Raw genomic sequence first — 27,146 nt, 5'->3', positions numbered from 1 at the left:
GGGGGGTGCTGTATCTCTCTCCTAGGTGGGGGTCCAGGACCTCTGATTTGGGGGGGGGGTGCTGTATCTCTCTCCCTAGGTGGGGGTCCAGGACCTCTGATTTGGGGGGGGTGCTGTATCTCTCTCCCTGGGGGGGGGTCCAGGACCTCTGATTTGGGGGGTGCTGTATCTCTCTCCCTGGGTGGGGGTCCAGGACCTCTGATTTGGGGGGGGATCCAGGACCTCTGATTTGGGGGGGTGCTGTATCTCTCTCCCTAGGTGGGGGTCCAGGACCTCTGATTTGGGGGGGGGGGCTCTATCTCTCGCAGTCCCCCTCTCATGTGTGTGAATTGTCGGGATCCCCCCGCAGGGAGCGCTGCCGTTGCACAGGATAGCGTGGTGTGATGAGATGAGGAGCCGACACCTCTCCTCTCCTCCTCTCTCTCCTGTATTGCACCATTCCCCTCTCTCTGGGCTCCGGCGTGTTGCAGGCAGCGGGGGAGGGGCCAATGTAATTTTCTACATTAGTGAATCAGTGCGGGCGAATCCTGGAGGGACGGAGGAGCTCCTCCAACATCATCCTCATCCTCAGAGCCGGCAGAGCTCCTCCAACATCATCCTCAAGCCGGGCATGCTGTGAGCCCCCCATCCCCATCCTCCTTCCATCATCATGGCTCTGGTCATGGAACCCATCAGCAAGTGGAGTCCCAAGCAGGTGGTGGACTGGATGAAAGGTAAGGAACCCGAGAACCCATGGAATCCACAGAACCTATAGAACCCGAGAACCCATAGAATCTATATAGGATCTATAAAATCTATGGACCTACAGAATAGAGAATCTTCGGGGATTTCTGCCTCTCCGCTGGACCCGACAATAGAAGAAGAGCTCCTCTTCTCATCCCTGGTTATGCTGCACCCCGGTCTATGACTGTGACATTGGGGGCCAGATCCGGGGTTCATGCATGTACATGGGGGGGTACTATATATGGTGCCAGATTCCTCTCCATTATGGCCCGGTATGAGCTGTGACCACACATCCTCCACCGACTGTATATATCTATATACTACCCCTATATACAATGTGTATATCTATATCCACCACCCCATATACCCTGTGTATATCTATATACTCCCCTGTGTATATCTATATACTACCCCTATATATCCTGTTGTATATCTATATACTACCCCTATATACCCTGTGTATATCTATATACTACCCCTATATATCCTGTGTATATCTATATACCCTGTGTATATCTATATACCACCCCCATATACCCTGTGTATATCTATATACTACCCCTGTGTATATCTATATACTACCCCTATATATCCTGTGTATATCTATATACTACCCCTATATATCCTGTGTATATCTATATACTACCCCTTTATATCTATATACTACCCCTATATACCCTGTGTATATGTACACTATTCCTGCTACACTTGGTATCTGTATACTACCCATCTATACTCTGTGTATATCTATATACTACCCCATATATATCCTGTGTATATCTATATACTACCCCTGTGTATTCTATATACTACCCCTGTGTATATCTATATACTACCCCTATATATCCTGTGTATATCTATATACTACCCCTGTGTATATCTATATACTACCTCCTGTGTATATCTTAATACTACCCCTATATATTCTGTGTATAGCTATATACTACCCCTATATATCCTGTGTATATCTATATACTACCCCTGTGTATATCTATATACTACCCTATGTATCCTGTGTATATCTATATAATATTCCTATATATCCTGTGCATATCTATATACTACCCCTATATACCCTGTGTATATGCACACTATTCCTGCTACACTCGGTATCTGTATACTACCCATCTATACTCTGTGTATATCTATATACTACCCCTATATATCGTCTGTATATCTATATACTACCCCTATATATCTTGTGTATATCTATATACTACCCCTATATATCTTGTGTATATTGATATACTACCCCTATATATCCTGTGTATATCTATATACTACCCCTATATATCTTGTGTATATCGATATACTACCCCTATATATCCTGTGTATATCTATATACTACCCCTATATACCCTGTGTATATCTATATACTACCCCTGTGTATATCTATATACTACCCTATATATCCTGTGTATATGTACATTACATCTGTATACTGTGTATATCTTTACACTATTCCTGCTACCCTCTGTATATCTGTATACTACCCCTGTATATAATGAAAGGTATATCAGTATTGTATATCATGTAGATCAGCGTTGTGTAGATGATATATCGGTATTGTGTAGATTGTATAGTAGATGGGATATCGGTATTGTGTAGATTGTATAGTAGATGGGATATCGGTATTGTGTAGATTGTATAGTAGATGGATGGATATCGGAGGATTGGTGGTTGGTTCTGCCCGGTGGAGGCGGCTCTGCTCGTGTATTGTGTGAGATAATCATCTGGCCTTGTGTTATACTCCCCCCCCCCCCCATGTGTTGCACGTGTGTGTGTGTGACAATAGGCGGTATGAAGATGTGGCTCGTGACACGCACGGCTCTGACGGTTGTTGGGAAATGAAGATTCGATTGTTGTTACTCTTTCTGTTGATAATTAAAAGCATGAAGAGGATGTGAAGATTGTCAGCAAATGTGTAGAAACAATGTAACCTTCCGATCGGATTGTCTGCTTGTCTTGTAACAAGGAAGTCATGTCAGTGTGTCGGGGGCATCATATGATCTCTGTAGGAGCCTGAATGCTGCTGTTACTCTGTCCCCTCACTCTTCTATGGGCACAGATATGTTTTTGTAATCTTCTTAGATTCTGTCCTGTAGGGGGCGCTCTCTGAACTAGTGATCTGGACTACAGATTGGACCCCCGACTCCCACCACTGACAAGTTTACATTTAAAGGTCCCCTGACCTGGAATGTCTGGATATATATTTTCCCTCCTCGAACAGTTTCGACCCGTCATGTCCGTCCAGCGGCCCGAGGGCCACACGCAGTCCCCTGATACTTACAGTGCGGCCCGAGGGCCATGTGAAGTCCTCTGATACTTACAGCGCGGGCCCGAGGGCCACGTGCAGTCCTCTGATATTTACAGTGCGGCCTGAGGGCCACGTGCAGCCCTCTGATATTTACAGTGCGGCCTGAGGGCCCATGTGAAGTCCCTCTGATATTTACAGTGCGGCCCGAGGGCCACACAAAGTCCCCTGATACTTACAGTGCGGCCTGAGGGGCAATGTGAAGTCCTCTGATACTTACAGTGCGGCCCGATGGGCCACGTGCAGTCCTCTGATATTAACAGTGTGGCCCGAGGGCCACACGCAGTTCCCTGATACTTACAGTGCGGCCTGAGGGCCATGTGAAGTCCTCTGATATTAACAGTGTGGCCCGAGGGCCACACGCAGTTCCCTGATACTTACAGTGCGTCCTGAGGGCCATGTGAAGTCCTCTGATACTTTCAGTGCGGCCCGAGGGCCACGTGCAGTCCTCTGATATTTACAGTGCGGCCCGAGGGCCACGTGCAGTCCCTCTGTATTTACAGTGCGGCCTGAGGGCCACGTGCAGTCCTCTGCTATTTACAGTGCGGCCCGAGGGCCACAAACAGTTCTCCGATATTTACAGTGCGGCCCGAGGGCCACGTGCAGTCCTCTGATATTTACAGTGCAGGCCGAGGGCCACAAACAGTTCTCCGATATTTACAGTGCGGCCTGAGGGCCACGTGCAGTGCTCTGATATTAACAGTGCGGCCCGAGGGCCAGGTGCAGTCCTCTGATATTTACATTGCGGCCCGAGGGCCAGGTGCAGTCCTCTGATATTTACAGTGCGGCCCGAGGGCCACGTGCAGTCCTCTGATATTTACAGTGTGGCCCGAGGGCCACGCACAATTCTCTGATATTTACAGTGCGGCCGAGGGCCACGCACAGTTCTCTGATATTTACAGTGCGGCCCGAGGGCCACGTGCAGTCCTCTGATACTTACAGTGCAGCCCGAGGGCCACGTGCAGTCCTCTGATATTTACAGTGCGGCCTGAGGGCCACACACAGTTCTCTGATATTTACAGTGCCTAGGCTTATATTCGGGTCGGCTTATACTTGAGTATATACGGTAACAAAATTCAGAGCCAAATCTGCTGTTCAGTCTGATTTAGGAAGGTCATCGGCTCTTTTTCACTGATTTCAGTGGGAAAATTTGAGCTGCCAGTTGCAGCAGCTTTTTTGTGGACCCACTAGAGGGCGTCACTGAGCCAAACCTTACTCAGTGTGGGGAGCAGAGGTGGGTGAGTGCTGAAACCTCAGTTCACATCCGAGTCACGGCACCAATATTTTCTTTTTTTACTTTCTTATACTTTTTAATGGACTGTTGTTCCAAAACGTAATTGTATCATATCAGGATTTATGGAATGTGAAGTGATTTCGATAGCCGGGTTGTATGAAAAAGGGGGCAGTTTTGGGTCAAGTAGATCTAGACTTAAACCCGGGTTCTGACTTTAAAGTAGCCAATTGCAACCAGAAGATAGCCCGACGGGACCTCTGACGATGCAATTTTATGACGGCTATTGGCAGACTTGCTTAAGAGATATCCTGCTAATGGGTTTATTGACCCGGGCCCGCGTCCTGCCAGCCTTCTTTGTGTCTGGAGCTGACTTTTCGGTTTGATGGAACGGACCAGAGAGTAAAAAGTAAAACTTGATATTTACCAACAGGGGTTTTGCTGGCAGTAATTTGTTTTTTGACAAATGAAGTGGACTGGAGAAGCCAGCCATCGTGTCCCTAACGACAGATGACTCATCAGCTGTCAGCGGGTTCCCTGCTGACAGCTGAATGGAAATAAAAATGGAGTAAATTAAAAATGCTGAAGAAAAAAAAGCGTGCCCCCCCCCAGTCCATACCAGGCCCTGGTATGGATTTTAAGGGAAACCCCAATTTTTTTTTAAATGGCGTGGGGTCCCCCCCCCAAAATCCATACCAGACACATGAAGCCCAGCAGGTCAGGAAATTGGGGGGGGGGGGGGGGGAACCATACCAGGCCACATGCCCTCAACATGGGGGGTGGAAGGGTGCTTTGGGGCTGAGGGGAGCTATGCTACCCCACCATTTTGATGGGGACAAGGGCCTCATGCCCACAACCCTATCTGGTGGGCAGGTCCCCAGATCCAGCCCCCCCCCCATGTAAAATAGGTAGGGGTACTACGTGAATAAGTAGAATTTTTTTTGTCAGAGACCGCATTTTTTGGACCGTTATTTTACTCTTAGTGAATTACTTTTATACAAGGATACTTTTTTAGATTTAACATTTTTGAATTTGATAGTAAAAGTGGAGTTCTTCTTTAAGTTTACATACACCTTAATATGGGGAGAGGTAAAGCAAGTTTTTCCTGGAATCAGCCGGCATCATTGTTTTGGTGAAGGTGTCCGTCTCCTGTACTATGTCTGCAGTCTCTGACCATCTCCTTTCCTATGTCTGCAGTCTCTGACCGTCTCCTGTATTATGTCCTGCAGTCTCTGACCATCTCCTTTCTATGTCTGCAGTCTCTGACCGTCTCCTGTATTATGTCTGCAGTCTCTGACCATCTCCTGTAGTATGTCTGCAGAATCTAACCATCTTGTGTATTATGTCTGCAGTCTCTGATCATCTCCTGTATTATGTCTGCAGTCTCTGACCATCTCCTTTCCTATGTCTGCAGTCTCTGACCGTCTCCTGTATTATGTCTGCAGTCTCTGACCATCTCCTTTCCTATGTCTGCAGTCTCTGACCATCTCCTTTCCTATGTCTGCAGTCTCTGATCATCTCCTGTATTATGTCTGCAGTCTCTGATCATCTCCTGTATTATGTCTGCAGTCTCTGATCATCTCATGTACTATGTCTGCAGAATCTAACCATCTCCTGTATTATGTCTGCAGTCTCTGACCATCTCCTGTATTATGTCTGCAGTCTGACCATCTCCTGTACTATGTCTGCAGTCTCTGACCATCTCCTGTATTATGTCTGCAGTCTCTGACCATCTCCTGTATTATGTCTGCAGTCTCTGACCATCTCCTGTATTATGTCTGCAGTCTCTGACCATCTCCTGTACTATGTCTGCAGTCTCTGACCATCTCCTGTACTATGTCTGCAGTCTCTGACCATCTCCTGTATTATGTCTGCAGTCTCTGACCATCTCCTGTATTATGTCTGCAGTCTCTGACCATCTCCTTTCCTATGTCTGCAGTCTCTGACCGTCTCCTGTACTATGTCTGCAGTCTCTGACCATCTCCTGTACTATGTCTGCAGTCTCTGACCATCTCCTGTACTATGTCTGCAGTCTCTGACCATCTCCTGTATTATGTCTGCAGTCTCTGATCATCTCCTGTACTATGTCTGCAGTCTCTGACCATCTCCTGTACCATGTCTGCAGTCTCTGATCATCTCCTGTACTATGTCTGCAGTCTCTGATCATCTCCTGTACTATGTCTGCAGTCTCTGACCATCTCCTGTACCATGTCTGCAGTCTCTGATCATCTCCTGTACTATGTCTGCAGTCTCTGATCATCTCCTGTACTATGTCTGCAGTCTCTGACCATCTCCTGTATTATGTCTGCAGTCTCTGATCATCTCCTGTACTATGTCTGCAGTCTCTGACCATGTCCTGTACCATGTCTGCAGTCTCTGATCATCTCCTGTACTATGTCTGCAGTCTCTGATCATCTCCTGTACTATGTCTGCAGTCTCTGACCATCTCCTGTACCATGTCTGCAGTCTCTGATCATCTCCTGTACCATGTCTGCAGTCTCTGATCATCTCCTGTACTATGTCTGCAGTCTCTGATCATCTCCTGTACTATGTCTGCAGTCTCTGATCGTCTCTTGTACTATGTCTGCAGTCTCTTATCATCTCCTGTATTATGTCTGCAGTCTCTGACCCTCTCCTGTACTATGTCCGCAGTCTCTGACCATCTCCTGTATTATGTCTGCAGTCTCTGATCATCTCCTGTACTATGTCTGCAGTCTCTGACCATCTCCTGTACTGTGTCTGCAGTCTCTGATTGAATATCATGTGCGGTGATGTCGGGGTTGCACCTGATGCCCCCCCCCCCCCGGTATGAAGTGAGTTGATCTCCATTGACATAAAACTGGCAGACAGGAAAGCGATCGATGTGGATAATAACAATGACAATTGTCATTTCTCTCTGATGCTGATTTGTATGACTGGGTTGATCGGCGTCGTCCTCCATGGACTGAGATTCCATTGGCTGCTCTCTGATGACGTTCCCGATATTTCTGGGTGTCCCCGGTTGGAATTATAATTGTATTTGGTGTTTCATTACCATTATAGAACGATCTTCCTCCTCCCCTTTCCAGTTCTTCCTGTAGACTTCCTGTAGTAACCTGCAAACATGGTGGCTGCTGATGCCGTCCTTCTGAAAATGCGAGGCGCCTGGCTGTCGTGCCGATCCTCTGACTTTTGCAGTCAAGTGAGCAGATCAGGTCCTCTGATTTTATTGGTTGCTCGCTTGTTTGACCACCTCCCATCCGCGCTGTAGCCGAAAGACGGCTACAGCGCGGACCTAATTTGCCCGGGAGGGTGTCCGTGGACGTCTTCCCGTTCCCGAGGGGCCTGAGCGCCCTGTGATCAGTGAGTCAATGAAACTCGGCTGATCACAGATCGGAGTAAGGGGTCGACCCCTTACCACGTTATCAGCTGCCAGCCAATGAGAGCTGATCATGTGATGTAAACAGTGGCAGTGTTTTGTCGAGATGATTCCCCTATCCGATAGAGTCTGGCCTCGACTGCGCAGGCGCCGCGCATGTGCAGTTGATGGGCTACGGAAATCTCCGAGCCCGAACAGCTGTTGGCAATGAACACTGCGCTTGCTCCCGACCTGATGCTTTCTGGCTGGTTATACAAGCCCCCTCCGCTCGCTCTATAAAGCAAGGGGCACCTCCATCAATGAGCATTCCCTCCCCCCACCTCCATCAATGAGCCTTCCCTCCCCACCTCCATCAATGAGCCTTCCCTCCCCACCTCCATCAATGAGCCTTCCCTCCCACCTCCATCAATGAGCCTTCCCCCCCCCCACCTCCATCAATGAGCCTTCCCCCCTCCACCTCCATCAATGAGCCTTCCCTCCTCACCTCCATCAATGAGCATTCCCTCCCCCCACCTCCATCAATGAGCCTTCCCTCCCCACCTCCATCAATGAGCCTTCCCTCCCCACCTCCATCAATGATCCTTCCCACCCCACTCCATCAATGAGCCTTCCCACCCCCACTGAGCCTTCCCTCCCACCTCCATCAATGAGCCTTCCCTCCCCACCTCCATCAATGAGCCTTCCCTCCCCCACCTCCATCACTGAGCCTTCCCTCCCCACCTCCATAAATGACCCTTCCCTCCCCACCTCCATCATTGAGCCTTCCCTCCATCAATGAGCCTTCCCCTCCCCACCTCCATCAATGAGCCTTCCCTCCCCACCTCCATCAATGAGTCTTCCCTCCCCATCTCCATTAATGAGCCTTCCCTCCCACCTCCATCATTGAGCCTTCCCTCCATCAATGAGCCTTCCCCTCCCCACCTCCATCAATGAGCCTTCCCTCCCCACCTCCACCATCAATCCTTCCCTCCCCACCTCCACCAATGATCCTTACCTCCCCGCCTCCATCAATGAGCCTCCCCTCCCCACCTCCATCAATGAGCCTTCCCTCCCACCTCAATCAATGAGCCTTCCCTCCCCACCTCAATCAATGAGCCTTCCCTCCCCACCTCCATCAACGATCCTTCCATCCCCACCTCCATTAATGAGCCTTCCCCTCCTTGCCTATATCAACGAGCCTTCCCTTCCCACCTCCATCAATCAGCCTTCCCCTCCCCACCTCAATCAATGAGCCTTCCCACCCCACCTCCATCAATGATCCTTCCATCCCCACCTCCATCAATGAGCCTTCCCCTCCTTGCCTATATCAATGAGCCTTCCCCTCCCACCTCAATCAATGAGCCTTCCCTCCCCACCTCCATCAATGAGCCTTCCCTCCCCACCTCCATCAATGAGCCTTCCCCCCCCACCTCCATCAATGATCCTTCCCACCCCACCTCCATCAATGAGCCTTCCCTCCCCCACTGAGCCTTCCCTCCCCACCTCCATCAATGAGCCTTCCCTCCCCACCTCCATCAATGAGCCTTCCCTCCCCCACCTCCATCAATGATCCTTCCCACCCCACCTCCATCAATGAGCCTTCCCTCCCCCACTGAGCCTTCCCTCCCCACCTCCATCAATGAGCCTTCCCTCCCCACCTCCATCAATGAGCCTTCCCCTCCTTGCCTATATCAATGAGCCTTCCCTTCCCACCACATCAATGAGCCTTCCCCTCCCACGTCCATCAATGAGTCTTCCCTCCCCACCTCCATCAATGAGTCTTCCCTCCCCACCTCCATCAATGAGCCTTCCCTCCCCACCTCCATCAATGAGCCTTCCCTTCCCACCCCCATCAATGAGCCTTCCCTCCCCACCTCCATCAATGAGCCTTCCCTTCCCACCTCCATCAATGAGCCTTCCCTTTCCACCTCCATCAATGAGCCTTCCCTCCCCACCTCCATCACTGAGCCTTCCCTTCCCACCTCCATCAATGAGCCTTCCCTTCCCACCTCCATCAACGAGCCTTCTCTCCCCACCTCCATCAATGAGCCTTTCCCTCCCAACCTCCATCAATGGGCCTTCCCTCCTCACCTCCATCAATGATCCTTCCCTCCCCACCTCCATCAATGAGTCTTCCCACCCCACCTCCATCAATGATCCTTCCCTCCCCACCTCCATCAATGAGTCTTCCCTCCCCACCACCATAGATGAGCCACAAAGGGGTGAGGGGGGTCAACTCCGCATCGAAGGCCATGGTTTTTAGAATAAGATGGCCAACGAGCTCTTATAGCTCCACAGACATGTATAGACTGCACCAGAAAGGGGTGAGGGGGGTGGGATCCATATAGAAGGCCAAGGCTTTAGAATAAGATGGCCAACAAGCTCCTATGGGTGTAATGGTCAGGTGGTCACGGACGTTTAGTGTAAGCTCGCATAGTTCTCCAGGCAGGGAAACAATTACTGTATACCAGTTTTTTTCACCTTTTTTATTGGTTCTTTTTGGAGTGCCGGATGGTGTTGTCCCAGTAGAGAATCTCTCGGTTCCGGTCGAAGCCTCCAATCCAGTCCTGATGGTTTGTGCCGCGTGCGATTCCCCTACTTCTTGCTGACTCCAGCACTTCCTCTGCTCATCCTCCCTCCAGCCCTCTAATAATTTGGGCCTCTGGGTAATCACGCCTGAAAAGAACGTTACCTTTGCGCCCCCCCCAGAGACGCATCAACTGTCGGCGAAATGATCGCCTTTCACGCGGCCTGGTAATAGGACAGAGCAGGACGATTAACTGGATGTTATTGCGGCCATACGGCGGGGAGACGGTTTAATTTCCCCGCAGAGTGTTTAACGGCGGTAACCGCGGCAGTCGCTCCTTGAGGGAGAGCGCACGTTTTCGCCGCAGATAATTTTGAAGATTATCCCCCCCCCCCTTGATATTTAGACAGATTTAGTGTGACATGCTATAGACCTGACAGGAGGAATCTGGCACATGAAGGGTTACTCGGGATAATGGCCTCGCCGTCTTTCTCGACATCACTGGAAATGGATTGGACAGGGTGACTCACCGCCGACTCGCGTCTTGACGCAGGTTACCCTGTGTGGTGGATCTGGAAGCTCGATTATGTTTCGGTTCATGGCGCCAAGGAAAGAAGGTTTCCATGAAGCGGACGCTACCATCTCTAATGGCCCCCCCCCCGCAAACGTTCGGATGTCTGACGCTGGTATCGGCGGGCAGTTTGCAGTTTAGCGCCGGGAAAGAGGGATCTGAGCTGGTTGTGAATTATTGCTATCTGGAAAATATCTCTGCGTGGGCGGTAGAGCTACATAAATAATTGTTACAGAATCCGATCTCGATTCAACCCCCCCCCCGACGATCTCCAATGCAGAGTTTGCCGATTCTTTCATAGAACAAGTGGAGAGACTTATCAGCTGTCAAAATAAAATATCTGGCAGTCTGCCAAGTTTTTAAACAACATGAAACATTGTAACTAACGTCCTTCTTAGATCAAAGGAATAAACTTCTGTGTGTAAAGAAAAAAATCTGGCAGTCTGCCAAGTTTTTAACATGAAACATTGTAACTAACTTCCTTCTCAGATCAAAGGGATAAACTGCTGTGTGTGTAAAGAAAAAAATCCCGCAGACTGCCAAGTTTTTTACAACATGAAACATTGTAACTAACTTCCTTCTCAGATCAAACTTTTTTGTGTGTAAATGCAGGAAGTTTAACCACTTAAAAGTCAAAGGGCCAAATTGCCGTAGGAGCGCGTAACTTTGTGCGGGCGTAACGTATCTGATTTACGTTACGCCTCCGCAACTTAGACGGACAAGTGCTGTATTCTCAAAGCACTTGCTTCGTAAGTTGCGGCGGCGTAGCGTAAATCGGCTGGCGTAAGCCCGCCTAATTCAAATTGTGAAGAGGTGGGTATGCAGTACTGTATGTGGCCAGAGGTGCGGGGGGGCGCTGGTGTATGCAGTACTGTATGTGGCCAGAGGTGCGGGGGGCACTGGTGTATGCAGTACTGTATGTGGCCAGAGGTGTGGGGGGGGGGGGCGCTGGTGTATGCAGTACTGTATGTGGCCAGAGGTGTGGGGGGGGCGCTGGTGTATGCAGTACTGTATGTAGCCCGAGGTGCGGGGGGGGGGCGCTGGTGTGTGCAGTACTGTATGTGGCCAGAGGTGCGGGGGGCGGGCGCTGGTGTATGCAGTACTGTATGTGGCCAGAGGTGCGGGGGGGCGCTGGTGTATGCAGTACTGTATGTGGCCAGAGGTGCGGGGGGCGCTGGTGTATGCAGTACTGTATGTGGCCAGAGGTGTGGGGGGGCGCTGGTGTATGCAGTACTGCATGTGGCCAGAGGTGCGGGGGGTGCTGGTGTATGCAGTACTGTATGTGGCCAGAGGTGCGGTGGGGCGCTGGTGTATGCAGTACTGCATGTGGCCAGAGGTGCGGTCTCCCACAGTCAGTACCGGGACAAGGTCATCCAGCACCCAGGACAACAAACCAAACTCCACCCCCCTACGTCCCTTAGGCTTAGGGTCAGGGCGCCCCCATCCCTGCAACAAATAATTGCGCCCGGGGCACCCTATCCTCCTGCCCACCCCTTGTCCTGGGCCTTGGCCACAGTGGCAGATGGTACTTGTAGTTTAATCATTCACAGGAACCTGCGAGTGAATGACGCAGCTGTGTGGGCGGAGCCTATCCAACATGTTTAATAAGGGGATCACGTTCATTACCAAGGCTGCATCTGATTGGCCAAGAGAAAAGACACAGATTAGTGGGCACACAACATACCGCAACCTGCTGCAGCGAATGAAATCGCTGTAAACATTTTGGCATCAACCAAATGTTGCCACGATCCATGCCACCGATGCTTCCCGCCAGAAATGCTGCGCTCGCGGTCTGTTCCGCCGCCGTCTCTGAATCTGAAGCCTCCTCTCCTGGTAGTGAAGAGTTGATGAGATTTTCTGGATGAAGATAATTAATTGCTCAAAATAAAGCAGAGCAGACAATGAAATTACAGACCTGCGCGTGCGTGGGGGGGGGGGGGGCCGAGCGCCGGAATCCGATCACAGCCGGGATAAAATGGGGCAGCGCTCCAGAATCAGGCGCTTTTAGTAATTCATTAAGCGGGCACTGCCCCCCCCCCCCAAAGAACTCGAGTGGACGGAGAGGAGCTCTTAAAAATTTATTGGAAAAAAAATAATTTTCCTTCTTGCGTTGTTCAGTTGATATGTGCGCCGCTTTCGTTTTTATATTTTATTTTGTTTGAAACAAATACTATGCAGGAGTAAGGAGCGGCGTTCCCTATGCTTGTAACGGGGTGGGGGAGGGGGGATTTAATTTTGTATTGCAGGTATGGATGATTTAAAAAAAATATATATATATTTATTATTTAAGATTATTATTATCATTATTAAGGATTTACATTATTTTTTATTATTACTCAAAATGTATATTATTCAGTATATACATTATTATAACTATTATTATTCAGGATTAATATTATTATTATTTGTATTATTGAAGATGTCTGATGTTATTAGGAATAAGAATATATACATCCAAAATAATAATATTATTCAGGATTTACATTATTATTATTATATTTTTTATTATTGAGGATTTATACTATTGTGCTCATTGGTGGACATTCTCCGCCTTCTCCTCCAACCACTGTGTGCTCATTGGTGGACATTCTCCGCCTTCTCCTCCAACCACTGTGTGCTCATTGGTGGACATTCCCCACCTTCTCCTCCAACCACTGTGTGCTCATTGGTGGACATTCCCCGCCTTCTCCTCCCAACCACTGTGTGCTCATTGGTGGACATTCCCCACCTTCTCCTCCAACCACTGTGTGCTCATTGGTGGACATTCCCCCGCCTTCTCCTCCCAACCACTGTGTGCTCATTGGTGGACATTCCCCGCCTTCTCCTCCAACCGCTGTGTGCTCATTGGTGGACATTCCCCGCCTTCTCCTCCAACCGCTGTGTGCTCATTGGTGGACATTCCCCGCCTTCTCCTCCCAACCACTGTGTGCTCATTGGTGGACATTCCCCACCTTCTCCTCCCAACCACAGTGTGCTCATTGGTGGACATTCCCCGCCTTCTCCTCCAACCACTGTGTGCTCATTGGTGGACATTCCCCCACCTTCTCCTCCATCCACTGTGTGCTCATTGGTGGACATTCCCCGCCTTCTCTTCCACCCACTGTGTGCTCATTGGTGGACATTCCCCGCCTTCTCCTCCAACCGCTGTGTGCTCATTGGTGGACATTCCCCGCCTTCTCCTCCCAACCACTGTGTGCTCATTGGTGGACATTCCCCACCTTCTCCTCCCAACCACAGTGTGCTCATTGGTGGACATTCCCCGCCTTCTCCTCCAACCACTGTGTGCTCATTGGTGGACATTCCCCCACCTTCTCCTCCATCCACTGTGTGCTCATTGGTGGACATTCCCCGCCTTCTCTTCCACCCACTGTGTGCTCATTGGTGGACATTCCCCCGCCTTCTCCGTTAACCGCTGTGTGCTCATTGGTGGACATTCCCCGCCTTCTCTTCCACCCACTGTGTGCTCATTGGTGGACATTCCCCGCCTTCTCCTCCAACCACTGTGTGCTCATTGGTGGACATTCCCCGCCTTCTCCTCCAACCACTGTGTGCTCATTGGTGGACATTCCCCGCCTTCTCCTCCCACCACTGTGTGCTCATTCCCCGCCTTCTCCTCCATCCACTGTGTGCTCATTGGTGGACATTCCCCGCCTTCTCCTCCCAACCACTGTGTGCTCATTGGTGGACATTCCCCCGCCTTCTCCGTTAACCGCTGTGTGCTCATTGGTGGACATTCCCCGCCTTCTCTTCCACCCACTGTGTGCTCATTGGTGGACATTCCCCGCCTTCTCCTCCAACCACTGTGTGCTCATTGGTGGACATTCCCCGCCTTCTCCTCCAACCACTGTGTGCTCATTGGTGGACATTCCCCGCCTTCTCCTCCCACCACTGTGTGCTCATTGGTGGACATTCCTTGCCTTCTCCTCCAACCACTGTGTGCTCATTGGTGGACATTCCCCGCCTTCTCCTCCAACCACTGTGTGCTCATTGGTGGACATTCCCCACCTTCTCCTCCAACCACTGTGTGCTCATTGGTGGACATTCCCCGCCTTCTCCTCCAACCACTGTGTGCTCATTGGTGGACATACCCCACCTTCTCCTCCAACCACTGTGTGCTCATTGGTGGACATTCCCCGCCTTCTCCCCCAACCACTGTGTGCTCATTGGTGGACATTCCCCGCCTTCTCCTCCCACCACTGCGTGCTCATTGGTGGACATTCCCCGCCTTCTCCTCCAACCACTGCGTGCTCATTGGTGGACACCCCCCGCCTTCTCCTCCAACCACTGTGTTCTCATTGGTGGACATTCCCCGCCTTCTCCAACCACTGTGTGCTCATTGGTGGACATTCCCCGCCTTCTCCTCCAACCACTGTGTGCTCATTGGTGGACATTCCCGCCTTCTCCTCCAACCACTGTGGATATATTATATTTATTCATAATGTTTTATACTGTATTTATTCTTCATGTTCTTCCTTTATGTGAATTTAGCATTAATTTCACGTTGGGTTGATTATTTGTAATTTTATATGTTGTATTTTATACTTCATTTACACTATTTAACAGGATTTTAAAATCATCTTTTACTGTTTTATTTTATTTTATCTTCTTCTTCAGCTCTGATTTTTGACTTTTGAAACGCTTTGGCTTTCTCTTCTGACTTCTTGTCCCATGCAATTTTATTATTACTTTATTTATTTTTTAATTCTATGTTAACAATTCTATTCCAGTATATTGCATTATTATTATTTTATAACTTTATTGAGATGCTCAGGTACAAACATTCAATACAGAAAAAGTACATTAAAAATCATAAAATATATCAATGTAAAATTAAAATATTAATTTCATGTAGGGTCACTATGGGCCAGATTCACAAATATCTGCGGCGGCGTAACGTATCCCCTTTACGTTACACCGCCGCAAGTTTTCAGCGCAAGTGCCTGATTCACCAAGCACTTGTGTGTAAACTTACGGCGCTGTAACATAAAGCCGTCCGGCGCAAGCCCGCCTAATTCAAATGGTGCATGTACCATTTAAATTAGGCGCGTTCCCGCGCCGAACGTTCTGCGCATGCTCTGTGTGAAAATTTCCCGACGTGCTTTGCGCGAAATTACGGCGCCCCGACGTATTTTTTGAACAGCGACGTGCGTTACGTCGTTTCGTATTCCCGGACGTCTTACACAAAAAAAAAAAAAAAAAATTGAAATTCGACGCGGGAACGACGGCCATACTTTAACATGGCTGTTCTAAATATAAGCCATGAAAAAGCAGGCGTAAGTTTGCGACGGGAAAAAACCGACTAGTGACGACGTAAGAGATTGCGACGAACGCGCGTATCTTCGTGGATCGCCGTAATCAGCTAATTTGCATACCCGACGCTAGAAAACGACGCGAACTCCACCCAGCGGCCGCCGGAAAATTACACCTAGGATCCGAAGGCGTACGAAGCCGTACGCCTGACGGATCTTAGCCAAAAGCCGTCGTATCTTTTTTGTGAATTACAAATAAAGATACGACGCGGCAAATTTGAAAATACGCCGGAGTATCAGTAGATACTCCGGCGTATTTCCTCTGTGAATCTGGCCCTATATGCCTGTATAGTGACCCTACATGAAATTAATTATTCAATTTTACATTAAAAATCATAAAATATATCGATGTACTTTTTTTGTATTGAATGTTTGTACCTGAGGATCTCAATAAACTTAAAAAAAATAATAATAATGCAATATACTGGAATAGAATTGTTAAAATAGAATAAAAAACTAAATATAAAAAAATAATGCAAAATTATATATATAAAACTGACCCTACATGAAATAAATTTTTAAATTTTACCTAAAAAAAATCATAAAATATATATATATAATTTATCCCCCCGATGAAGGAGGTTTTTTGCCCCCGGAACGTGTCGGATTTCTCCTCTCGTCAGTGTAATAATGAATTTCTGGACTTTGGTGAGACTTGTGTTCCTTTTTTATAACATTCTTCGGGATAAATCGGGGAGCCCCCCCCCCCCCAAGCTTACCCCTGTTGCCTTTTTTTTGGACCTTGGGCCCTTTTCTTTTCCTTGTATTCTCATGATTTCTTGAGATGGTACCGGAAGGCCCGCACCGCGTCACGCCCGCGCCGTGTCACTCTCACCTAGTTGCTGCGGGCAGAAGGCAAAGGTGAGTATATTTTTGTGTTTTATACTAATGTATGGTTTTTTTTTTTACTTTTATTTTTTATGGCTAATGTTGCTTTTTTAAATACAAAGGTGGAGATCTAAAACTGAAGACCCTCCATGCGATTGTCTTCTATGGAATCTCGCGTCGTTCTCCATTTCCCGCGCCTCGCGGATCACTGTAATGATAAAAGAATTAGGACAGTTCAGCTTAATGGAGGAACACCCCCCCTCCCCCTCCCTTCCCCGGAGGGAAATTTTTGGTGAAAAAAAAATATGAATTTTTTTGGCCCCGGCTGGCGGGCGAGTCAAGAAGAAAATTCAGTTAAATAAATAGAAAGAAAATAAAAATTAATTCAGTTGGTAAACTGATTAGCGGTTTTGCATTGATCCTGTTGAAAGTAATTATATGTTTAGCTGCAGGATTTTCCCCGGCAAGTAATTCCCTGATTTAAAGCCGCGTCGTGAGCGAGCGCGGACGGGGGACGGGGGATGGGGCGTTCTGTGTTTGTAGCCGCCGTGGATTCAGCTTGACGTCATCTCTGTCCTCTTTAGCATTCAGATCACGGATGGCCGGGCAAACCCCTTCGCCGTCCTCCGGTGCTTTCCATGAAAACCGTCCAGAAATGGTTCGTCTCTCCGCCGCCCCGAATAAAAAAAAAATACCGCAAAAAAAATGAAATGATAAATCCGTGCCGGGCGCCGGTATGTGCGGGCGCCATAACAAGGCGAGAATGATTTTTCCTGACAACCAATACAAAAGGGGAGCGATGTGAGGAGTCCATCCATTTGTGATAAAATAAAGGATCAATTCATAGCAGCTAAAAAATACTGTATAATATAAAATATAGAAAATATGTAAAATATAGAAAATATGTATAATATAAAATAATATAGAAAATATGTATAATATAAAATAATATAGAAAATATGTAAAATATAGAAAATATGTATAATATAAAATATGTATAATATATGATATAGAAAATATGTATAATAAAATACTGTATAATATAAAATAATATAGAAAATACTGTATAATATAAAATATAGAAAACACTGTATAATATAAAATATAGAAAATACTGTATAATATAAAATAATATAGAATATATGTATAATATAGAAAATACTGTATAATATAAAATACTGTATAATATAGAAAATATGTATAATATAGAAAATACTGTATAATATAGAAAATATGTATAATATAGAAAATACTGTATAATATAGAAAATACTGTATAATATAGAAAATACTGTATAATATAAAATATAGAAAATACTGTATAATATAAAATATAGAAAATACTGTATAATATAAAATATAGAAAATACTGTATAATATAAAATATAGAAAATACTGTATAATATAATATAGAAAATATGTATAATATAAAATATAGAAAATACTGTATAATATAGAAAATATGTATAATATAGAAAATACTGTATAATATAAAATATAGAAAATACTGTATAATATAAACTATAGAAAATACTGTATAATATAAAATATAGAAAATACTGTATAATATAAAATATAGAAAATACTGTATATTATAAAATATAGAAAATACTGTATAATATAAAATAATATAGAAAATACTGTATAATATAAAATACTGTATAATATAAAATATATAAAATACTGTATAATATAAAATACTGTATAATATAAAATATATAAAATACTGTATAATATAAAATACTGTATAATATAAAATACTGTATAATATATATATTATAGAAAAAAAACTGTATAATATATAATATAGAAAATATGTATAATATATAATATAGACAATACTGTATAATATATAATATAGAAAATACTGTATAATATAGAAAATACTGTACAATATAAAAAATATGTAAATTATAGAAAATACTATATAATATAGAAAACATGTATAATATAAAAAATACTGTATAATATAGAAAATATGTATAATATAGAAAATATGTATAATATAATATAGAAAATATGTATAATATAATATAGAAAATATGTATAATATAATATAGAAAATATGTATAATATAATATAGAAAATATGTATAATATAGAAAATATGTAGAATATAGAAAATATGTATAATATAATATAGAAAATATGTATAATATAGAAAATACTGTATAATATAAAATATTATAGAAAATATATATAATATAGAAAATACTGTATAATATAAAATATTATAGAAAATATATATAATATAGAAAATACTGTATAATATAAAAAATACTGTATAATATAGAAAATATGTAGAATATAGAAAATATTGTATAATATAGAAAATAATATAATATATAATTTAATACAAAATAGCAAATATTTATTATGTAATACAAAATAACAGATATGTATAATATCATATGAGGATATGAAGCCATTTACTGTCACATAGTTGTTTGGCTCATTTTTAAATCCTAAAGAAGTCCCCCAAATGTCCCCCCCCCCTCAAATGTTTGGCCTTGGCACACACACACACACACGGGTCACACACGGGTCACACACACACACACACACACACATGGGTCACACACACACACACACACATGGGTCACACACACGGGTCACACACACACACACACACACATGGGTCACACACACACACACACATGGGTCACACACACACACACACATGGGTCACACACACACGGGTCACACACACACACACACACACACACACACACGGGTCACACACACACACACACACATGGGTCACACACACACGGGTCACACACACACACACATGGGTCACACACACACACACACACACACACACATGGGTCACACACACACGGGTCACACACACACACACACACACACACACACACACACACACACACACATGGGTCACACACACACGGGTCACACACACACACACACACACACACACATGGGTCACACACACACGGGTCACACACACACACACACATGGGTCACACACACACGGGTCACACACACACACACGGGTCACACACACACACACACACACGGGTCACACACACACGGGTCACACACACACACACGGGTCACACACACACACACACACGGGTCACAATGCCAATTTAGGGTTCACTTCCCACATCTGTGGCTTTTTAAATTACAATTAGTGTCTGTGTATAAAATAGGGAATGAGTTTGTTTAGCTCTCACATGGATGCCCTAAGCAGGCTAGACACTGAGCCATGGAGAGCAGAAAAGAACCGTCAAAAGACCTGCGTAACAAGGTAATGAAACTTTATAAAGATGGAAAAAAAGGATAGACAAAGATACCCCAAACCTTGAAGATGCCAGTCAGTACTGCTTAAATCACTCGCTAAGAAGTGGAAGATTCGGGGATCTCTTGATACCAAGCCAAGGTCAGGTTGGCTACAAAATGATATTATAATATAGCAAAAAATTTAATATATCAAAGATAAAAATAGAAAATATTTCTAACATATTAAAATGCAAATATTTTAAATATAGTACAATAAAGCAAATATAATATAACATAATATAGCAACAATGTATTTTTAAATACAACTAATGTAAGAACCTGAATTTAAAAATCAGACCTTCACCCATGAAATCCTCTTTTTTCTGTCACGTTCCTCCCCTCCCCCCTTCCCTCTCCCGTGATTGGATAATTTCCCCCTATATCATGAAAGTCTATTACCTATTTTTTCACGCTGCACCGCTCCACTTCCCCACTTCCTGCTCGGCGTGCTGTGTATATCACACATCCCTTGAAGCTGCGTTACACACCGAGGGGGCGTGTGCACGTCGGGAAGATTCTGCGCGCTCGCACACAGTGCAGATGTTTGGGATCTGCGGGAACATCTCTGCGCACAAGGTCCAATAGCACGCAACCCAGATGTGCCGCCGGTCTTCTCAACTTGCAGGAGATTTGCTTAGACGTGGGATATCCAAAGATGGTGGTGCAGAAGATTGATGGGGGGAGGGGCAATGTTCCCCCGGCTGAATTTCCTTTTTAAAACTTATTAATGTGTGTACATTACTATTTTTTTTTTTTGCGTTCTGGGGAGAGATTTCCCCTGACTTCCTGTTCTGGTGACGCCTTTCTATTTTTATTTTTTTTAGCAGACAGTGGGCCGGATTCAAGTAGATTTGCGCATTTATTACGGAGGCGCAGGGCAACGATTTTGCCCTGCGCCCCCGCAATTTTTTTGCGCTGCCCTCTATTCATAGAGCAGAAGCTCCGTAAATTGCGCGGGCGCGCCGGCAAAATGCCTGGCGCAAGCGCGCGCAATTGAAATGATCCCGTAGGGGGCGGGAATCATTTAAATTAGGCGCGTTCCCGCGCCGATCGTAGAGCGCATGCTCCGTCGGGAAACTTTCCCGACGTGCATTGCGGCAAATGACGTCGCAAGGACGTCATTTGCTTCAAAGTTGAACGTGAATGGCGTCCAGCGCCATTCACGAATCACTTACGCAAACTACGTAAAATTCAAATTTCGCGATGCGGGAACGACGGGTATACTTAACATTGGCTGCCCCTGCTAATAGCAGGGGCAGCCTTACGCAAAAACCGCCGTACGGAAACAACGTAAATTGCGTACGCAGGGCTCGCGCAACGTTGTGAATCGGTGTTAGTATGCAATTTGCATACTATACACAGATTACAATGGGAGCGCCACCTAGCGGCCACCGCAAGAATGCAGCCTAAGATATGCGGGCATAAGAGCCTTATGCCGCGCAGATCTTAGGCTGCAGTCGGCGTAGCGAGGTTCCAGAATCAGGAGCATTCGTTACGCCGGGGCAAGTAAGCAATTGCGCTGTGTAACCTGTGTAAGCCAATGAATTGCCTTTTGTGGGCAGGGACCCCGGGCCCCTGTGGTGTAGAATAGTTCAGGCGCTAGCTGTCCTCTGCTCACCTACCACTCCCAGATAGCTCTTTTCAAGACTCTTTGTCCGCTGCCCATCTCCGCAGTCCTCTCTCCACTGGTTCTGCACCCATCTCTCAAACTGCAATCTCCCGGTTCTCTCAGGCGCGCCTCCCCAGTCCTCCCCGACTTTGCTCCACTCACCAGCCCTCTTGGCTGCGAACAATTGTCCCAGGAAGGACGTCACGTGCGACGAAACATGTCACGGGCGGAGCTACCCGCTGACGCCATCGCAGCCCCGCATGATCCCCGGGAAAGCTCGGGTACATGCTTGCCGTTTCCTTTGCCGGCAATCGCTTTCATCCATGCGCATCTCGTTTTCAACCCTTGTAAAGTAGCCAATCGGCTGTTTTTCCAGTAAATTTATTTTTGCGGTATTACACTATTGGAGTTTATTTTTTTTTATATGATTACCTCCCACCCCCTGGATATTTCGGTCCTGCTGTGAGGGCATAGGCGTAAGCAGAACTTTTTTCAGGGGGGGGGGGGGGCATAATTTTAAAGGTCACCCATGCAATATAATAAGATGTATATTCTCTAGGCTATATTTATAGGGGGGGATGGTACTCCTGGCCTGAGTAATTTCCAATACAAAGTGACGCGGATTTGCGTCAGGACAGAGAGCAGCCGGCTGACTCAAAAAAAAAAAAGTCAGCGGCGGCCACTGTAGCTGGCAACTACAACACCTTGACGATTACAGGGAGAGGGGGGGGAAATCGCCTCCCCTTGCTCCTACCTGTGGACGCTCCTTTGTGTGAGGGGAGGGTTACTATCTCAATATCCCGGAGACTTGGTTGTCATCATTATAACCTGCAGAGGTATTCTGCCCGCCTGGTTGACCATCCCAGAAATAGGTGGTCCCGACGATTCGGTGAAAGTCGCAGACTGACGTGTGCGGCGAATCGCAGAAAAAAAAAGTTTCATCAAATCACTTGGTGGTGAAGGATTCACATCCGCTTCTTTTTGGACTTTACTATATCCAAAGGACTCAGTCACTGCATTTGTGCTTTTATATCTAAATTGATTACGTCTTATTTTTCACCTTTGTTGTTATAAACGCTGGAATAAGCGTATGTTGATTGGATTGCGCAAAAGTTATCGCGTCTTCAAAATAGGGGATAGTTTTATGGCATTTTTATTATTATTATTATTTTTTATTAGTAATGGCGGCGATGCAGTTGGCCAGAGAGGGATCACTTTGACGCAGTTGGCCAGAGAGGGATCACTTTGACGCAGTTGGCCAGAGAGGGATCACTTTGACGCAGTTGACTGAAGAAGGATCACTTTAATGCAGTTGGCCAGAGAGGGATCACTTTGACGCAGTTGGCCAGAGAGGGATCACTTTGACGCAGTTGGCCAGAGAGGGATCACTTTGACGCAGTTGGCCAGAGAGGGATCACTTTGACGCAGTTGGCCAGAGAGGGATCACTTTGACGCAGTTGGCCAGAGAGGGATCACTTTGACGCAGTTGGCCAGAGAGGGATCACTTTGACGCAGTTGACTGAAGAAGGATCACTTTAATGCAGTTGGCCAGAGAGGGATCACTTTGACGCAGTTGGCCAGAGAGGGATCACTTTGACGCAGTTGGCCAGAGAGGGATCACTTTGACGCAGTTGGCCAGAGAGGGATCACTTTGACGCAGTTGACTGAAGAAGGATCACTTTAATGCAGTTGGCCAGAGAGGGATCACTTTGACGCAGTTGGCCAGAGAGGGATCACTTTGACGCAGTTGGCCAGAGAGGGATCACTTTGATGCAGTTGGCCAGAGAGGGATCACTTTGACGCAGTTGGCCAGAGAGGGATCACTTTGACGCAGTTGGCCAGAGAGGGATCACTTTGACGCAGTTGGCCAGAGAGGGATCACTTTGACGCAGTTGACTGAAGAAGGATCACTTTAATGCAGTTGGCCAGAGAGGGATCACTTTGACGCAGTTGGCCAGAGAGGGATCACTTTGACGCAGTTGGCCAGAGAGGGATCACTTTGACGCAGTTGACTGAAGAAGGATCACTTTAATGCAGTTGGCCAGAGAGGGATCACTTTGACGCAGTTGGCCAGAGAGGGATCACTTTGACGCAGTTGGCCAGAGAGGGATCACTTTGACGCAGTTGGCCAGAGAGGGATCACTTTGACGCAGTTGGCCAGAGAGGGATCACTTTGACGCAGTTGGCCAGAGAGGGATCACTTTGACGCAGTTGGCCAGAGAGGGATCACTTTGACGCAGTTGGCCAGAGAGGGATCTTTGGTGACTTTGATGGACGTTTCTTTTTCCAACTTGGATTTCACTTTGGCTAACAATGTAACAAAGAGAAAAAAAAAACGCGGTGACATCAGAGGACTGAACCCTCCAGCTACCGCCATTCACCAATCCGGCGTCCGGATCCCACATCCCAGGAATACGGAGCGCCGGATTTTGCGTTTCTTTTTCTGAGGAATTGTTTTAGAAAACTGATTTTTAGTCTCCAGTTGAACTTCAGCCAGATTCCTCGTCGGCTTCGCGAGTTCCCTCAACACCGCCATCCGTTATTTTCTGGAATTTTGTAAACTGTTAATTAGAGCGGAACTCCAACCGTGCGTGCGTGCGTTTTATTTTCTTTCTCACAAACACAGAAAAAATGTTTTTCAACTTCTCTGAAAGCGAAATAGACGCCCGAGACTCTCTGTTCCCGGTTTGGAGGATCGGCGTTTTCCGGCAGCCAAAACTTTCCCGGGAAAATAAGACACAAAAAAAAATTACTCAACTTTTAAAGAGAAACTCGTCGTTGTGGCAGAAATGATATTTTGTTTACATAATGATAAGTAAAATAATAATTAAATTATTATAATGAATTTATAAAATTAATATAATTTTTTTTATGTATTATTAGCATTATAATAATATCATTTTTATAATCGGAATGATTTAATAATAATTATTCATGAGCACGAAGAAACGCGGTCATGTTCACAGTCAGTGAAGTAAGAAAAAGGTGTAAAATAATAATAATAAATTAATTATAATAATTATTAATTTTAGAATTATTATTCAATTTATAATATTAATAATTAATTCACAAAATAGTTATAATAATTAATAATGAGACAAAAAATCAGCCAACTGGCCTAATGATCCCCCAGAACACCACCAACTGGTCTACTGATCCCCAGAACACCACCAACTGGCCTACTAATACCCCAGAACACCACCAACTGGTCTACTGATCCCCAGAACACCACCAACTGGCCTACTAATACCCCAGAACACCACCAACTGGTCTACTGATCCCCCAGAACACAACCAACTGGTCTACTGATCCCCCAGAACACAACCAACTGGTCTACTGATCCCCAGAACACAACCAACTGGTCTACTGATCCCCCAGAACACCACCAACTGGCCTACTAATCCCCCAGAACACCACCAACTGTCCTACTGATCCCCAGAACACAACCAACTGGTCTACTGATCCCCCAGAACACCACCAACTGGCCTACTAATCCCCCAGAACACCACCAACTGGCCTACTAATCCCCCAGAACACCACCAACTGGCCTAATGATCCCCCAGAACACCACCAACTGGCCTACTGATCCCCAGAACACAACCAACTGTCCTACTGATCCCCCAGAACACCACCAACTGGCCTACTGATCCCCAGAACACCACCAACTGGCCTACTGATCCCCAGAACACAACCAACTGTCCTACTGATCCCCCAGAACAACACCAACTGGCCTACTGATCCCCAGAACACAACCAACTGTCCTACTGATCCCCCAGAACACCACCAACTGGCCTACTGATCCCCCAGAACACCACCAACTGGTCTACTGATCCCCCAGAACACAACCAACTGGTCTACTGATCCCCAGAACACCACCAACTGGCCTACTAATACCCCAGAACACCACCAACTGGTCTACTGATCCCCCAGAACACAACCAACTGGTCTACTGATCCCCCAGAACACAACCAACTGGTCTACTGATCCCCAGAACACAACCAACTGGTCTACTGATCCCCCAGAACACCACCAACTGGCCTACTAATCCCCCAGAACACCACCAACTGTCCTACTGATCCCCAGAACACAACCAACTGGTCTACTGATCCCCCAGAACACCACCAACTGGCCTACTAATCCCCCAGAACACCACCAACTGGCCTACTAATCCCCCAGAACACCACCAACTGGCCTACTAATCCCCCAGAACACCACCAACTGGTCTACTGATCCCCCAGAACACCACCAACTGGCCTACTGATCCCCAGAACACAACCAACTGTCCTACTGATCCCCCAGAACACCACCAACTGGTCTACTGATCCCCAGAACACAACCAACTGTCCTACTGATCCCCCAGAACACCACCAACTGGCCTACTGATCCCCCAGAACACCACCAACTGGCCTACTAATCCCCCAGAACACCACCAACTGGCCTACTGATCCCCAGAACACAACCAACTGGTCTACTGATCCCCCAGAACACCACCAACTGGCCTACTAATCCCCCAGAACACCACCAACTGGCCTAATGATCCCCCAGAACACCACCAACTGGTCTACTGATCCCCCAGAACACCACCAACTGGCCTACTAATACCCCAGAACACCACCAACTGGTCTACTGATCCCCAGAACACCACCAACTGGCCTACTAATACCCCAGAACACCACCAACTGGTCTACTGATCCCCCAGAACACAACCAACTGGTCTACTGATCCCCCAGAACACAACCAACTGGTCTACTGATCCCCAGAACACAACCAACTGGTCTACTGATCCCCCAGAACACCACCAACTGGCCTACTAATCCCCCAGAACACCACCAACTGTCCTACTGATCCCCAGAACACAACCAACTGGTCTACTGATCCCCCAGAACACCACCAACTGGCCTACTAATCCCCCAGAACACCACCAACTGGCCTACTAATCCCCCAGAACACCACCAACTGGCCTACTAATACCCCAGAACACCACCAACTGGTCTACTGATCCCCAGAACACCACCAACTGGCCTACTAATACCCCAGAACACCACCAACTGGTCTACTGATCCCCCAGAACACAACCAACTGGTCTACTGATCCCCCAGAACACAACCAACTGGTCTACTGATCCCCAGAACACAACCAACTGGTCTACTGATCCCCCAGAACACCACCAACTGGCCTACTAATCCCCCAGAACACCACCAACTGTCCTACTGATCCCCAGAACACAACCAACTGGTCTACTGATCCCCCAGAACACCACCAACTGGCCTACTAATCCCCCAGAACACCACCAACTGGCCTACTAATCCCCCAGAACACCACCAACTGGCCTAATGATCCCCCAGAACACCACCAACTGGCCTACTGATCCCCAGAACACAACCAACTGTCCTACT

The 27,146-nt window shown here is 46.6% G+C and overlaps 1 protein-coding gene across 1 annotated transcript in view; it reads left to right on the top strand.

Moving 5' to 3' along the window:
* Window positions 1-430: 430 nt before the first annotated feature.
* Window positions 431-27,146, top strand: part of LOC120914376 (connector enhancer of kinase suppressor of ras 2-like) — a 304,346-nt gene continuing 277,630 nt past the window's right edge. Inside the window, exon 1 of the mRNA XM_040325061.1 lies at window positions 431-713. Coding sequence (XP_040180995.1) covers window positions 650-713 — 64 coding nt within the window. The 5' untranslated portion in view covers window positions 431-649. The remainder of the gene's footprint in view (window positions 714-27,146) is intronic.

Source organism: Rana temporaria, chromosome 9, assembly GCF_905171775.1.
Source record: "Rana temporaria chromosome 9, aRanTem1.1, whole genome shotgun sequence".
Lineage (NCBI taxonomy): Eukaryota > Metazoa > Chordata > Amphibia > Anura > Ranidae > Rana > Rana temporaria.
This window is presented reverse-complemented; position numbering and strand designations above follow the sequence as displayed.